General features: G+C 47.7%; 1 protein-coding gene across 4 annotated transcripts in view; it reads right to left on the reverse strand.

Moving 5' to 3' along the window:
• The window catches only part of UNC13A (unc-13 homolog A), a 62,902-nt gene extending 58,670 nt beyond the window's left edge, over nucleotides 1-4,232 (reverse strand). For all 4 annotated transcript variants that reach the window (XM_060144719.1, XM_060144722.1, XM_060144718.1 and 1 more), the window contains exon 1: nucleotides 4,211-4,232. In XM_060144719.1, coding sequence (XP_060000702.1) covers nucleotides 4,211-4,232 — 22 coding nt within the window. The remainder of the gene's footprint in view (nucleotides 1-4,210) is intronic.
• Nucleotides 4,233-15,913: the final 11,681 nt, after the last annotated feature.

Raw genomic sequence — 15,913 nt, forward strand, 5'->3', positions numbered from 1 at the left:
TGAGGTGCAAGATAGGGAGGCTAAGATTGCAGCCCTGAAGATGAATCAGAGCCAACACCGGAGGCATCCTATGAGGTTGTTGAGAGCAAAGATCAGATGCAGACCCCCCTGGCTGTGTGGTATCAGAAACAGTAAGAGACAGAGGGATTTGCGAAGCCTTCCTGGGAGAGGAGCAGGGGAAAAGCCATGATGAATGGGGAGATCGTGATATGTCTGTTTGCTGAGTGGATGAAGGAAAAAGGTGATCCCAGGACAGATTCTCACCCCGTGGTAGGGTGTCCAGGTTCTGGGGGCTGAGGGGAGGCTCGACTTTCACTTTTCACTCCCAGTAGGCTGTGGAGTCAGGCAGCTTCACCTCTGGCTCTGTGGCACCAGGCGAGTTGTTGAACCTCCCAGAGCCTCGGCTTTCCTCATCTCTAAAATGGGTTGCTCTGAGGATTAAAGAGGGCAATGGGCATAATAGTCCTCAACAGTGTGCCTATAGAATGCTGGATAGATGGAGCTTGTTGTAGATATTATTATTAGCTGTGCGGTAAACTCACTCTCAAACGCATTTGCTAATTTATATGCAATATTCAGTCATCAAATATTTATGGAACATTTTAAACATTGAGTGGCCTGGCAAAATGTCATGATGCACGTAGGAAAGTCTACAACAAAATCCCTGCCACCACGCTTTTGGGCTTGCTGTGCCCTCCACCTAGAGCATGGTATCCCTTCTGCTCAGTTCCCCCTCATCTTCTGAGACTCAGGCAAATGGTGATGATGGGAACAGGGTAGGCTTCCCAGAGGAAAAGAGCCATAGAAACGCTCCTCTCCATCTCCCGCAGCCTTTCCCCATCTCTCCCACTCTGACTCCACCAGCATGAGGCCAGGAGTAAGGTTTGGTCCCCAGAGCCAGGAACAGTGCCTGACATATAGTGGGTGCTCAATGCTTGCTGAGTAAATATATGAATGAATTCACAAAGGATCAAGGTGGTACTTGCTGTTAGCAGCCTCAGAACTCTGCCAAAACTTAGCAAGTGGATTAAGGTGGGGGGGGCAATGGGGTTCCACATAGATAAAGAGATGAGAGGGGGCAGAGGAAGGTCTGTACAGGGTGGTCTCCCATGTGTTAGTGCAGGATATGCACACAAGAACTTACAGTTGTGTGTTCTTGAATGTGTATTTGCTCGTGTTACCAGTGCAGGCAAGTGAGTGTATATGGGTGTATGTGTGCATGTGTAGAGGGACATGTACTCATGTGCACCATCTGAGTGCAGGTGAGGGTCTGCACGTATGTGCTGGGGAGTGGGGTGTGACTGTATGTGGGACATGCTGGTTTGTGTGAGTTTAGGTACGTGCAGGTATTTGAGTGATATGTTAGGTAGAGACACATGTTGGGGTGTGTGATATGCAGTTGTATAGCCTGTGTATTTTTGTTTACTTGCATACATGTACACACTCATGTGTGCAACATTACTCACCTATTCAAAGTGACTGCTTTGAGTGTCCAGGCAAGTGTTATCATGTGTGTACATATATGGCCTTGGCATTTGATTGTGTGTATACATGTGTTTCTTGGGATTCAGGGCCCTAACAGGTATATATATATATATATATATATATGTACATGCCTGAGGGGTAAGGCATGGGTAGATCTTTAGGCGACATGGCTATTGTGAACATTAATCACACATATCCGTGTGTGTGCATGTGTGCAGACACACATGCCTGTATTGTGGGGACAATGTCTATGGCGCAGGGTGACTGTGTCCAGTATATATGTATGTGTGTGTGTTCAAATGGGCATGTGAACCTGTACATGTGTCCATGAATGTGCAGTCAGAGGCAAGTGGTCTTCATAGAGACTTGGTGAATTCTGAGCCTTTCTGTCCACACCATACACTCTGAACGTTCCAGTCCAAGTGTATGCAGATGTGGGCAATCATGGGTGCGTCCCTGGCTCGGGAACAGGTATTTCCTCAACTCTAAGGATAAACTCAGATCCAAGAAAAGCCCTCTCATCCTAGTTGCCTCCCTCTTCTTTCCCCCTCAGCCCTCAAGGCCTCCCACTCTGGGCATCTCCCCCACACTTCTCAGCATTTCCCTCTCCTCACTTCTCCCAATCTCCCTGCACCCAGCCTCTCCCAGCATCCACTGCTCCCTTTACACCTCAGGGCTCTACCTCCCACCTCATCCCAAGTCTTGCTCTTCCCAGCGACACCCCTCTACTCAGCTGGTGACTCCTTCTCTAGAAGTTCCACAAAATCATCCCACACTCTTCCTCCCCTAGGCCTCCGATTTAGGAAGCCTCACCCCACTTACTGCCTCCGCTTCACACCACCCCTGCAGCCAAGACTCCAGTGTGCATCAGAGTTAAGGGTGAGATTCTAGAAAAGCCCAGCTCCGAAGACGGGGGTGAGGAGCAGAGGAGAGCAAGCTTGGAGGAGTCAGCCAGCAACCCACATGTCCCCTCCTCCAGTGCTATCCCCTCCCAAGTGTTAGGCAGCTCAGAGAATGGGGAGGGGCCAGGAGGGGGGTTAGACGTTCACCTCCCCCTCCCCTTGGGCCTAGTCTGTGAGGGGTTCATGGGGGTCCACTCCACCTCCTGACTCCCCTAATTCCCTAGGCTAGGGGCTGAATGAGTTGACTTTTGATCTTACTGGCCCTTCTCCCACCATCAGCCCCGACCGTTGGGAACGAGCTCAAGGAAAGGAGGCCCCTGTCCCTTTAAGAACACCCGCGTCCACGCCGGCCCAGCCCCGCGCGAGCAGCACACGGGAAGCCACCGCGGCGGGGAGCGGGCGGGCGGGGCTGGGTTTGTGAATGGAGAGACACAGGAGGAGGGGGGAGGGGGAGGGGCAGTGGGGGAGGTTCCCGGCTCCTGGGCCTGCCCACCCGGGTCCAGGAGGAGGCTGGGGTTCATCTCTCTCTCTCTCTCTCTCTCTCTCTCTCTCCCAATTTTTCTCTTTTTCACACACACACACACACACACACACACACACACACACACACACACAAACAGCACACTCCCGGCTGCCTGAGGTCTCCCTAAGCCTGCCATCTCAGGCTTGGTGGATACACCCCTTCTCCCACCCCAGACCTTCTTGAAGGGAGTAGAGGCGAAAGGGGTGGACCCCAACCCTTAAAACCCAAGGTTGAGACCTCTATAAACCTTGAGCCCTGTTTCACCACCACCCCTACCGCCAAGGTTTCCTGCTAAGAACTCAGAATTGCCCCAGACGCCTTGGTCCAGGTGGGCTGGCTTCTCCCCCAACCCTGCCTCAGGGGTGAAGGGGGGGGCAGTCATGCCCCTCCTGAGTCTCTTTCCCTCCACCCACCCCAATGCAGAAGGTGGGCCTGGGCGTGGGCCTCGATGCAGATGGCGTTCCGGCCCCAAAATAGCTCCACCCCACCTCTCTTTTCCTCCCTCCAGCGCAAAGTGGGTGAGGTGAGGATGGGTCGTGAGGGGTGCAGGGTGGTACTGCACTTCCAAAGGGTCGGCTCCCTGCGGAGAAGGCCGGATTTGCATGCGGAGGGGCCAGAGAGGGCGGGGAGGGGGAGGCCCTCGGGCGACTGCCCCAGCCTCCACTAGAGAAGGCAAAGAGTTAATCGGAAAAGTGCCCCCAGACCCCCCAATCACAGCCCTCTCATAATGCTGGAAGGGGTCTCCCCCACCCCAGTCCTCTCCGCTCCCAGGGTGAGGGATTCCTAGAGCTCACGGTAGTCCTAATGACCAAGCCCCTCTACCCAGATCTTACACGCTCAGGGCTTGGAGACCTCTCCCCCTCCACTCCTCTCCGAATTCCGAGCCCTGCCTGCAGCCCAGCTCACAGCCCAAGACTCCTTCCAAGCACCCTGCAGGATTCATTTGAACTACCCAGCCCGGCTCCTTCCACACGAACCCGCTAATAACCTGTTCTACACAGACGACCCAATCTAGACCGTTTCCAAATGGAGCCTCAGACCCCTGCCCGCGTCCACACGGGCCTCCGCGTTCAGCCGTGTCCACACGACCCCAGTAGCGGCAACCAGGACCCCCTTAGAGCCCAGCTGCATCTACACTGATCACCCTCTCAGGCGCCCTGACGCGTCTACAAGGGCTACCCCCTCAAAACCCAGCCGCGTGTACTCGGGTCACCCCATCAGGAGCCCAGCCGCATCCACACGGACCCCGAGCCCAGTCCTGGTCCACATCGGTTCCCCGCCCTGCAGCCTCGCCTCTTACCTCCAACGCATAGTAGAGACATGTCTCCAGAGTCGCCGGCGGGCCGGCTCTGTCAGGTCGGCCTTAGCTGCCGCTGGGTTGGGGCATGGCGGGGGCTGCAGCCCGCGCTCAGCTCACGCCGGGGCCCGGCCTCCGCCGCCTGCCATCTTGGTTCAGCACCGGGGGCGCGGACAGCTCCTGACGTGGGGCTGATGCGGGGCTGGTGGGCGGAGCCTGATGGGGCGCGGGTGCTGCAAGCTCGGGGGTGAGGGTGGGGTTTAAAGGGCCGGAGCCGGGTGGGAGCTGAGGGCAGCCATCACGCAGGTTCCCTTCTGGTTCTGCGTGTTTTCGTCTCTCCTTTAGCTCTCAATCTTGAGTCGTTTGCTGTCTCCCTGCTCTCCCTGAGTATCTCTATTCCTCTGTCGCTATGTCTCGTTCTCTTTGCCTCTGTTTCTCTGTCTCTCTCTCTGGGTCTCTCTATTCCCCTGACTCTTTGTCTCCCTGTCTCTCTCGGTCATGTGTCTCCCTCGGAGCCTCTCTCCGTTCAATCTCTCTGTGTTTCTGCCACATCTGTTTAGGTCTCTCTCTGTCCCTGTTTCTCTCAGCCTGTGGATCTTGGCACACACTCGGACTGGATTCCACCCTTCACTCCTTTGTGTAACTGGCAAACTCCTATTCATCAATCAATGCCCAGTTTGAATATACTCTTCTCCAGAAAGCCTTACCTAATTCCCCCAAACTGAGACCTTACTCCACATTTCTGGACTCTCCCAGACCCCAACTCTTCCTCTGGTTGGACCCTGACCCCAACACAGCTCTGCTCACCACCCCTCCCCACACATCTAACCAGGCAGTTCCGTGTGAGCCGGTGCCCTAACACACCTAATACACAAACCTGTTCATTGTTTATCTCCAGTACCTAGAACAGTCCCAGAGGCTGAGTCCCCAGCACACATGACGGAGCTTCATAAACACAAGATGTATATGGAGTTAGTCACAAGGGAGGCATGTGTTCAAAACCCAACTCTGCCTCTAATCACTGGCATGACCTTGGGCAAGTCATGTGACCACTCTGCTTCAGTTTCCCTGCCTGTAAAACAGAGATAACAGGACCTATCTCGCAGAGTTGCAGGAGTTATTATATCAGTTAACACCTGAAAGCACTTGGAATAGTAATGTATAATGTCAACCATTGTTGAGATTCTCATTGCTTTTAAAATTTTTATTACATATTGATTAACCATAGGTAAGGAGTAAGAAGCAGCAATGACAGGCTTGAATAAAGAACAATACCATCATAATGGTAGACCCCATAGGCCACTGTCCCTCCCCAATCGGTTGTCCCTTCCCTCTGAAGGAAGAGCTACATCTAATTTTGTTTTTCATTCCCCTACTTTTCCTTAGAGTTTTACCACATATTTATCAGCAAACAGTACAGGGTTTAGTTTTGTGTGTTCTTGAGCTGTCCATAACTAAAATAAAACATTCACATTGTTATAACTTGGTTTTTTTGCACAACATGGTTTTACTGCTATTCATCTGAGTTTCTTGTGGTTAGCTGTAATGCATGCATTTTTCACTGCTGTATAGTGTTCCTTTGAATTAGTACATCTTTGATTATCTATTTTCCAGTTGGTGGACTTTTTTTAATATAAATTTATTTTATTTATTTATTTTTGGCCGCCTTGGGTGTTCGTTGCCGCACGCGGGCTTTCTCTAGTTGCAGCGAGAGGGGGCTTCTCTTCATTGCAGTGCACGGGCTTCTCATTGTGGTGGCTTCTCTTGTTGCGGAGCATGGGCTCTAGGTGCACGGGCTTCAGTAGTTGTGCCACGTGGACTCAGTAGTTGTGGCACACGGGCTTAGTTGCTTCGTGGCATGTGGGATCTTCCCTGACCAGGGCTCGAACCCATGTCCCCTTCATTGGCAGGCGGACTCTCAACCACTGCGTCACCAGGGAAGCCCTGTTTGTAGATTTTCTGATGATGCCCATTCTAACTGTGTGAGGTGATACCTCATTGTAGTTTTGATTTGCATTTCTCTAATAATTAGTCATGTTGAGCAGCTTTTCATGTGCTTCTTGGCCATCTGTATGTCTTCTTTGGAGAAATGTCTATTTAGTTCTTCTGCCCATTTTTTGATTAGGTTGTTTGTTTTTTTAATACTGAGCTGCATGAGCTGTTTATATATTTTGGAGATTAATCCTCTGTCCTTTGTATTTGCAAATATTTTCTCCCATTCTAAGGGTTGTCTTTTCGTCTTGTTTATAGTTTCCTTTGCTGTGCAAAAGCTTTTAAGTTTCATTAGGTCCCATTTGTTTATTTTTGTTTTTATTTCCATTTCTCTAGGAGGTGGGACAAAAAAGATCTTGCTGTGATTTATGTCAAAGAGTGTTCTTCCTATGTTTTCCTCTAAGAGTTTTATAGTGTCTGGCCTTACATTTAGGTCTCTAATCCAGTTTGAGTTTATTTTTGTGCATGGTGTTAGGGAGTGTTCTAATTTCATTCTTTTACATGTAGCTGTCCAGTTTTCCCAGCACCACTTATTGAAGAGAGTGTCTTTTCTCCATTGTATATCCTTGCCTCCCTTGTCATAGATTAGTTGACTATAGGTGCGTGGGTTTATCTCTGGGCTTTCTATCCTGTTCCATTGATCCATATTTCTGTTTTTGTGCCAGTACCATATTGTCTTGATGACTGTAGCTTTGTAGTATAGTCTGAAGTCAGGGAGTCTGATTCCTCCAGCTCCATTTTTTTCCCTCAAGAGTGCTTTGGCTATTTGGGGTCTTTTGTATCTCCATACAAATTTTAAGATTTTTTTGTTCTAGTTCTGTAAAAAATGCCATTGGTAATTTGATAGGGATTGCATTGAATCTGTAGATTGCTTTGTGTAGTATACTCATTTATTTTATTATTATTTTTTTTTTTTGTGGTACGCGGGCCTCTCACTGTTGCGGGTTCTCCCGTTGCAGAGCACGGGCTCCGGATGCACAGGCTCAGCGGCCGTGGCTCACGGGCCTAGCCGCACCACGGCATGTGGGATCTTCCCAGATCGGGGCATGAACCTGTGTCCCCTGCATCGGCAGGTGGGCTCTCAACCACTGTGCCACCAGGGAAGCCCTATAGTCATTTTCATAATGTTGATTCTTCCAATCCAAGAACATGGTATATCTGTCCATCTGTTTGTATCATCATTAATTTCTTTCATCAGTGTCTTGTAGTTTTCTGCATATAGGTCTTTTGTCTCCCTAGGTAAGTTTATGCCTAGGTGTTTTATTCTTTTTGTTGCAATAGTAAATGGGAGTGTTTCCTTAATTTCTCTTTCAGATTTTTTCATCATTAGTGTATAGGAATGCAAGAGATTTCTGTGCATTAATTTTGTATCCTGCAACTTTACCAAATTCATTGATTAGCTCTAGTAGTTTTCTGGTGGCATCTTTAGGATTCTCTGTATATAGTATCATGTCATCTGCAAACAGTGACAGTTTTACTTCTTCTTTTCCAATTTGTATTCCTTTTCCTTCTCTGATTGCCATGGCTAGGACTTCCAAAACTATGTTGAATAATAGTGGTGAGAGTGGACATCCTTGTCTTGTTCCTGATCTTAGAGGAAATGCTTTCAGTTTTTCACCATTGAGAATGATGTTTGCTGTGGGTTTGTTGTATATGGCCTTTATTATGTTGAGGTAGGTTCCCTCTATGTCCACTTTCTGGAGAGTTTTTTTTATCATAAATGGCTGTTGAATTTTGTCAAAAGCTTTTTCTGCATCTATTGAGATGATCATATGGTTTTTATTCTTCAATTTGTTAATATGGTGTATCACATTGATTGATTTGTGTATATTGAAGAATCCTTGCATCCCTGGGATAAATCCCACTTTAACATGGTGTATGGTCCTTTTAATGTGTTGTTGGATTCTGTTTGCAAGTATTTTGTTGAGGATTTTTGCATCTATATTTATCAGTGATATTGGTCTGTGATTTTCTTTTTTTGTAGTATCTTTGTCTGGTTTTGGTATCAGGGTGATGGCGGCCTCATAGAATGAGTTTGGAAGTGTTCCTTCCTCTGCAATATTTTGGAAGAGTTTGAGAAGAATGGGTGTTAGCTCTTCTCTAAATGTTTGATAGAATTCACCTGTGAAGCCATCTGGTCCTGGACTTTTGTTTGTTGGAAGATTTTTAATCCCAGTTTCAATTTCATTAGTTGTGATTGGTCTGTTCATATTTTCTATTTCTTCCTGGTTCAGTCTTGGAAGGTTTTACCTTTCTAAGAATTTGTCTATTTCTTCCAGGTTGTCCATTTTATTGGCATAGAGTTGCTTGTAGTAGTCTCTTAGGATGCTTTGTATTTCTGCAGTGTCTGTTGTAACTTCTCCTTTTTCATTTCTAACTTTATTGATTTGAGTCCTCTCCCTCTTTTTCTTGATGAGTCGGCTAATGGTTTATCAATTTTTTTTATCTTCTCAAAGAACGAGCTTTTAGTTTTATTGATCTTTGCTATTGTTTTCTTTGTTTCTATTTCATTTATTTCTGCTCTGATATTTATGATTTCTTTCCTTCTACTAACTTTGGGTTTTGTTTGTTCTTCTTTCTCTGGCTCCTTTAGGTGTAAGGTTAGGTTGTTTATTTGAGATTTTTCTTGTTTCTTGAGGTAGGCTTGTATTGCTATAAACTTCCCTCTTAGAACTGCTTTTGCTGCATCCCAAAGGTTTTGGATCGTCGTGATTTCATTGTCATTTGTCTCTAGGTATTTTTTGATTTCCTCTTTGATTTGTTCAGTAATCTCTTGGTTATTTAGTAATGTATTGTTTAGCCTCAATGTGTTTGTGTTTTTTACATTTTTTCCTTTACATTTTTACATTTTTTCCATTTTTCCTGTAATTGATTTCTAATCTCATAGCGTTGTAGTCAGAAAAGATGCTTGATATGATTTCAATTTTCTTAAATTTACTGAGGCTTGATTTGTGACCCAAGATGTGATCTATCCTGGAGAATATTCCATGAGCACTTGAGAAGAAAATGTAATCTGCTGTTTTTGGATGGAATTTCCTATAAATATCAATTAAATCTATCTGGTCTATTGTGTCATTTAAAGCTTGTGTTTCCTTATTAATTTTCTGTTTGTATGATCTGTCCATTGGTGTAAGTGAGGTGTTAGAGTCCCCCACTATTATTGTGTTACTGTCAATTTCCTCTTTTATAGCTGTTAGCAGTTACCTTATATATTGAGGTGCTCCTATGTTGGGTGCATATATATTTATAATTGTTATATCTTCTTGGATTGATCCCTTGATCATTACGTAGTGTCCTTCCTTGTCTCTTGTAACATTGTTTATTTTAAAGTCTATTTTATCTGATATGAGTATTGCTAATCCAGCTTTCTTTTTTTTTTTTTTTTGCGGTATGCGGGCCTCTCACGGTTGTGGCCTCTCCCTTTGAGGAGCACAGGCTCCAGACACTCAGGCTCGGCGGCCATGGCTCACGGGCCTAGCCGCTCCACAGCATGTGGGATCTTCCCAGACCGGGGCACGAACCCGTGTCCCCTGCATCGGCAGGCAGACTCTTAACCACTGCGCCACCAGGGAAGCCCCCAGCCTTCTTTTGATTTCCATTTGCATTGAATATCTTTTTCCACCCCCTCACTTTCAGTCTGTATGTGTCTCTAGGTCTGAAGTGGGTCTCTTGTAGACAGCATATATATGGGTCTTGTTTTTGTATCCATTCAGCGAGCTTGTGTCTTTTGGTTGGAGCATTTAATCCATTCATGTTTAAGGTAATTATCGATATGTATGTTCCTATTATCATTTTCTTAATTGTTATTGGTTTGTTTTTGTAGGTCCTTTTCTTCTCTTGTGTTTTCCACTTAGAGAAGTTCCTTTAGCTTTTGTTGTAGAGCTGGTTTGGTGGTGCTGAATTCTCTTAGCTTTTGCTTGTCTGTAAAGCTTTTGATTTATCCATCGAATCTGAATAAAAACCCTGCTAGGTAGAGTAATCTTGGTTGTAGTTTCTTCTCTTTCATCACTTTAAATATATCATGCCACTCCTTTCTGGCTTGTAGAGTTTCTGCTGAGAAATCACCTGTTAACCTTATGGGGGTTCCCTTGTATGTTATTTGTTGTTTTTCCCTTGTTGCTTTAAAAATTTTTTCTTTGTCAATTTGATTACTATGTGTCTTGGCATGTTTCCCCTTGCGTTTATCCTGTCTGGGACTCTCTGCACTTCCTGGACTTGGGTGGCTATTTCCTTTCCCATGTTAGGGAAGTTTTCAACTGTAATCTCTCCAAATATTTTCTCGGGTCCTTTCTCTCTCTCTTCACCTTCTGGGGCCCCTATAATGTGAATGTTGTTGCATTTAATGTTGTCCCAGAGGTGTCTTAGGCTGTCTTCATTCCTTTTCATTCTTTTTTCTTTATTCTGTTCCATGGCAGTGAATTCCACCATTCTCCAGTCACTTATCCATTCTTCTGCCTCAGTTATTCTGCTATTGTTTCCTTCTAGTGTATTTTTCATTTCAGTTCTTGTATTGTTCATCTCTGTTTGTTTGTTCTTTAATTCTTCTAGGTCTTGGTTAAACATTTCTTGCATCTTCTCGATCTTTGCCTCCATTCCTTTTCCGAGGTCCTGGATCATCTTCACTATCATTATTCTAAATTCTTTTTCTGCAAGGTTGACTATCTCCACTTCATTTAGTTGTTTTTCTGGGCTTTTTATCTTGTTCCTTTATCTGGTACATAGCCCTCTGCCTTTCATCTTGTCTATCTTTCTGTGAATGTGGTTTTTGTTCCACAGGTTGCAGGATTGTAGTTCTTCTTGCTTCTGCTGTCTGCCCTCTGGTGGATGAGGCTATCTCTTGTTCTCTCTCTCTTACCCACGCCTCATCTCCTTCCTTCTGCCAAAGTCCCTGATAAACTGATCACTCATATCCAATTAATTTTTAAGTCCCAGTGTCCCATTTCACTCCCACCAACAACTCAGCTCAATCCAAAGTTACTTATTTGAGCTATCTCATCCCTCCACTTAATTATGCCCCGCTGTTTTCTCTTCTCCTCTCTTCTCTGTTCTTCCCTCTTTCCTTAGCTCTCCTCACTGTGCATCTACATTCATGTCTTTTGCAAACTCAGACTGTCCGTCCATCTGTCTGTCTGTCTGTCTTTCCATCTCTCTTAGCTTCTGATGTCTCACTTTCTCTCCACCATCCTATAAAATCCACAGATAAAAATTATTGAAAGAGAGGTGATGGGAGATAGTGCACAGACTGGTGAAAAGTACAACAGACACACACATACGTGCGTGCAAAGAGACCCCCCTCCCACTCCACCAAATGCACACACACATCCCTCCCAGCCATCCAAGCTCCTGGCCATCCCCAGGGGCCCTGTTCTTATTAAAACTTGCCAATCCCCGGTGCCAAGAGAAGCTATGGAGACATCTGGGCTTTGGATGAGAAAGTTCCTCCTCCACAGCATCTGCTGAGCTCAGCTCTTTACTGGGGAGTGAGCGGAGCTGCTTCTAGGGTCCCAACACAGGGCAACATTGCTTGGTCTTCAAATAAATTCCCAATCCTTGCTGAGTACATGCAAGGTTTATGGCACTGAGCAAAGCTCCATGGAGGAGACAGATATAAATCAGGTGTCAATCAATTTGTTCAGCAAATATTTGTCAGCACCATCTGGATGCTGGGAACTACTCTTGTCAACAGGTTGCAACAAGTGACATGGTCCCTAGCACGAGAGTTGGAAACAAACAAATAAGCGCGCACAGAGGAAATCAAGGAAAATTATGAGGAAAACAGGAAGGGTCTCATGATAGAGAGAAATGGTGGAGGAGACGGTAACTGCCTCCCGGTAGAGGCAACACAGGAGCTAAGACCCAAGGGAGGAGAAGGAGCCAGGCATGGGGAGAGTCGGGGGAGGGGGATTCAAGACAGAGGGCAGAGCAGATGCAAAGGCCCTGAGGTGGGACATGCCTGGTGTGTTGGAGGAATGTCGAGGAAGCTGGTGTGGCTGGAGCAGAGTGAGAGACGGAGGAGATGAGGAGGCTGTGAGGAGCCTGGGGGATAGGGGGAGGGGTCTGAGATGCAGAGAGAGAAAGAGACTGAGAGAAGGAGACTAAGTGAGAGGGAGACAGGGGACTTCAGCCCTGTGGGGCAGAACATAGGCCCAGCAGGACCCTAGGCTCCATGGGCAACTTGTGGCCACTGAGGCCTCATCCTCACCCATGAACCCCTAACTCTAACCCTAAACTTAACCCCAGACCCCTCTCTGATGCCCCAACTGCACTGGCGGGGGGTGACTGTACTGTGTTGAGACCAGTCTCAGCACACAGTTGGAAGTCCATAAAGATGAATGCATCAGTACTTGTCAGAGGGAGAGAGGAAGGGTTGGAGGGAGGGAGGAAGGGAGGAGGTAGTGGGCAGGAGTAGAGTCCACATGGGATCTCCTGGCCACAGGGAGGATTGTGGGTTTTCCTTGAAGGCCAATGTGTGGCCATGGGAGGGCTTTGAGCAGAGGAGGGACATGATCTGATTTATAATTTAAAAAATCTTTCTGAGGTTGCTCAGGGGAGAAGGGATGGTCAGGAGGGGAATGTAGGTGGCAGAAGGCCAGGACAGAATCCAGGCAGGAGACAGTGGGGCCCATGGGAGTGCAGGGAAGTTTCAGGTTCATTCTGGAGTCTGAGCCTACACAACCAGCCAATGGACTGGACATGTGGGGTAAAGGAAAAGAAGTGACAAGAATGAGTCCAGGGTTTGGGACCTGGGCACGTGGGTGATGGTGGAGCTATCATCTGCCATGCTGATGGAGAAGCAGATCTCAGGGTGAGAAACTGGGACCGGTGCTTTGGACTTGCTGAATATGAGATACTTACAAGGCACCCAATGAGAATACCCAGTACTGTTGGATATTGGAGTCTGAAGCTCAGGGGAAAGGTTGGGCTGGTGATACAAATGGAAGAGACATCAACATGAGATAGAGTGTAGCCACTTGGGACCAGAGTGTAGACAGAGGGTAAAGGGCCTCCCGGCTTCTAGGACCAAAATCAAGACATCAAACCCAGGGGTCCACCCTTCACCTGTTTGTCTATCTCTGACTCCAGTCCCTGTTATCCAGGTAGCAAGCAATGGGATATGTGGGGAACATGGAATTCAGAGCCCTTGGGACTGTCCTATGCTCTCATCTTCTTCCCCTGACAGTTCTGTTGTCAATGGCCTTGCCCTGGGGACTGGGGCAGGGTGGGCTGTGGGCGAGAACTGAAGTAGATGAAGCAGGACATGAGTCCCGAGTCCAAGGTCCTCATAATTGGAGAGGAGAAGAGTATTCATGTGGTTCCTGAAGGCCTACTGTGTGCTTGGCAATGTGCCGGGTGCCTGCCTGACGTGTTATTTCTCTCAATCCTCTGAAACCAGAGGTGGGTGCAACACTGTGCTCTTTTTATAGATAGGAAGATATTGGAGAGATTCCTGAGAGATTGGAGAGACAAGGCTGGGATATGAAGTGAGGCTGGACCAACTCTCAGAATAGGCTGTTTCTGCAACACAGATATTCATGTAACCATTCATTCAACAAACACAGCCTGGATCCATATTCATGTTCATGCCACGTCCATGGTCGGAGTGGGGCTGTGGGTGAAGGTGCTGCCTAGAGCCTGGAAGGAGGATGTGGAGCAACAGAACTCAGTCTCTGAGGTCAGTGCTGGGACAAAGGAAGGGAGATGACTAAGGGGGATGGAGACACTGATTGGGATGTTGGGAAAGGCGTCCTAGAAGAGAGGAAGCTGGACGGTGGCAAGGTCTCGCTAAGCACAGTGGAATTGGAGGAAGGCCATTCCTAGCAGAGAGCATGGCAAGTGCAAATGCTCTGAGGCTGGACCTTCTGATGGCCTTAGTTGTGGCTTTCAGGCCGGTGGTAACAAAGAGAAATCCATGAGGGCAATCTTCGTTTATCACCTATAAAATGGGGATAAAATAATTGGTTCCTAGAAAGCCAATGGGACAAGGTCAGCGCTGATCCCTTGCAAATTCCCAGCCCTGAGCAGTGTCACTCTGGGGCGTGACTAACTCGAGGAAGTGAAGGGATTGGATTGGCCTGGAGAGTGCTGATAATAAAAGAGAGTGATTGGATTGATCAAGAGGATGAGGCCTTGAAGGGGGCAAAGAAATGGGACTGGTTCAGACAGGATGGCAGAAGGGGCTCTGGCCTCCAAGGCGGGGCTCAGCCCAAAGTCCCCAGAGTGACCAGCAGGGGGCAGTACTGAGTCAATAGACGATCCTAAGGCTAGGGGTCACCCGGAGCCAGGGACCACCTCCAGGGGAGTTAACTTATTCGGCAAGTGCCCTCAGTGTGCCAGGTGCTGCACAGAACTCTACAAATGTTCGCTCGTTTAATCCCCAAATTGATTTAACAGGCAGGGAAATTGAGAGCAAAATTGTTCAGTCTCATACCCAAGGTCACACAGCAGGGAAGTGGCAGAGCTGGGGTGTGAACCCAGGGAATCCAGCTGGGACCCTTAACACCTACATTCTCAAATCCTCTAAAATGATAGTTTTGTTTTGTTTTGCTTTGGTTTTTGTTTTGTTTGTTCGCTTTTTTAAAGTAAGGGCTCCCTCTCAACAATTATTGAGCTCTTCTTGTTTACCTTACTTATGTGCCATCTCTCCAGGTGTATACAGTTATCTCCATTTTCCAAGAAAACTGAGGCATAAAGGAGTGACTCTGGGAGTTGAGATGGATGTATGTCCAAAGTGAAAATCCCAAGAGCTTGTGAGGCTCATCTGCAGTTGGGCCTGGGTCCAGCTCAGGGGAGAAGCCAGCAGGAACCCCAAGCCTCTGTCCTTTCCAGCCTCCAGGCCGCTGCTGCCACCACTGCCCCAGCCAAGCCCCTCGACGTGCCCCAACTCAGAGCTGCACCCCTATTCATGCCACCCCTCCGAGTCCTGTTTCCCCACCCCAGACTGGCTGGAGACCCAGTGGACTCTCGCCCAGCCTGGGGAGAGGGCTGAGAACACTCGACAAAGGGGCTTCAATGATGTCATCTTTTTTTTTTTTTTTTTTTGCGGTACGCGGGCCTCTCACTGTTGTGGCCTCTCCCGTTGCGAAGCACAGGCTCTGGACGTGCAGGCTCAGTGGCCATGGCTCAAGGGCCTAGCCGCTCCGCGGCATGTGGGATCTTCCCGGACCGGGGCACGAACCTGTGTCCCCTGCACCGGCAGGCGGACTCTTAACCACTGCACCACCAGGGAAGCCCAATGATGTCATCTTTGACAGGTGGGAAACTGATCAGAGATGCCAAAGCATTTGCCCAAGCTGTGCAGATAGTATGAGGTACAGCTGGACCCGAAGCCATGCCTCTAGGATAAGGCTGTGTCAGTCCCCAGGTGCTCAGGGCTCCCAAGAATACCAGAGTCCTTTGAAAAGGTTTGAGACCCAGATGCGTACACACTTGGGCTCTAGTATGCAAAAGGGGCACTGCAAAGTCCAAATGAACTGATGCTTAACCATGTTTAGGAACAGGATGTCAACTTTATTGGGGTTAAAAATCGATGCATCTGGAAAGAGGCCTGGGTTTGGAATGCTCTCCCTGGGAAGACCCCAGGCAGATGGCCTCCAGCTGTCTAGAGAGCTACGTGTGGCCAGTCGATTTCCAAAGCAAAAAGACAAATTACAAGAATAACTAACTGGTGGACTTCCCTGGTGGTCCAGTGGTTAAGAATCTGCCTTCCAATGCAGG

Source organism: Lagenorhynchus albirostris, chromosome 3 (genome assembly GCF_949774975.1).
Source record: "Lagenorhynchus albirostris chromosome 3, mLagAlb1.1, whole genome shotgun sequence".
Lineage (NCBI taxonomy): Eukaryota > Metazoa > Chordata > Mammalia > Artiodactyla > Delphinidae > Lagenorhynchus > Lagenorhynchus albirostris.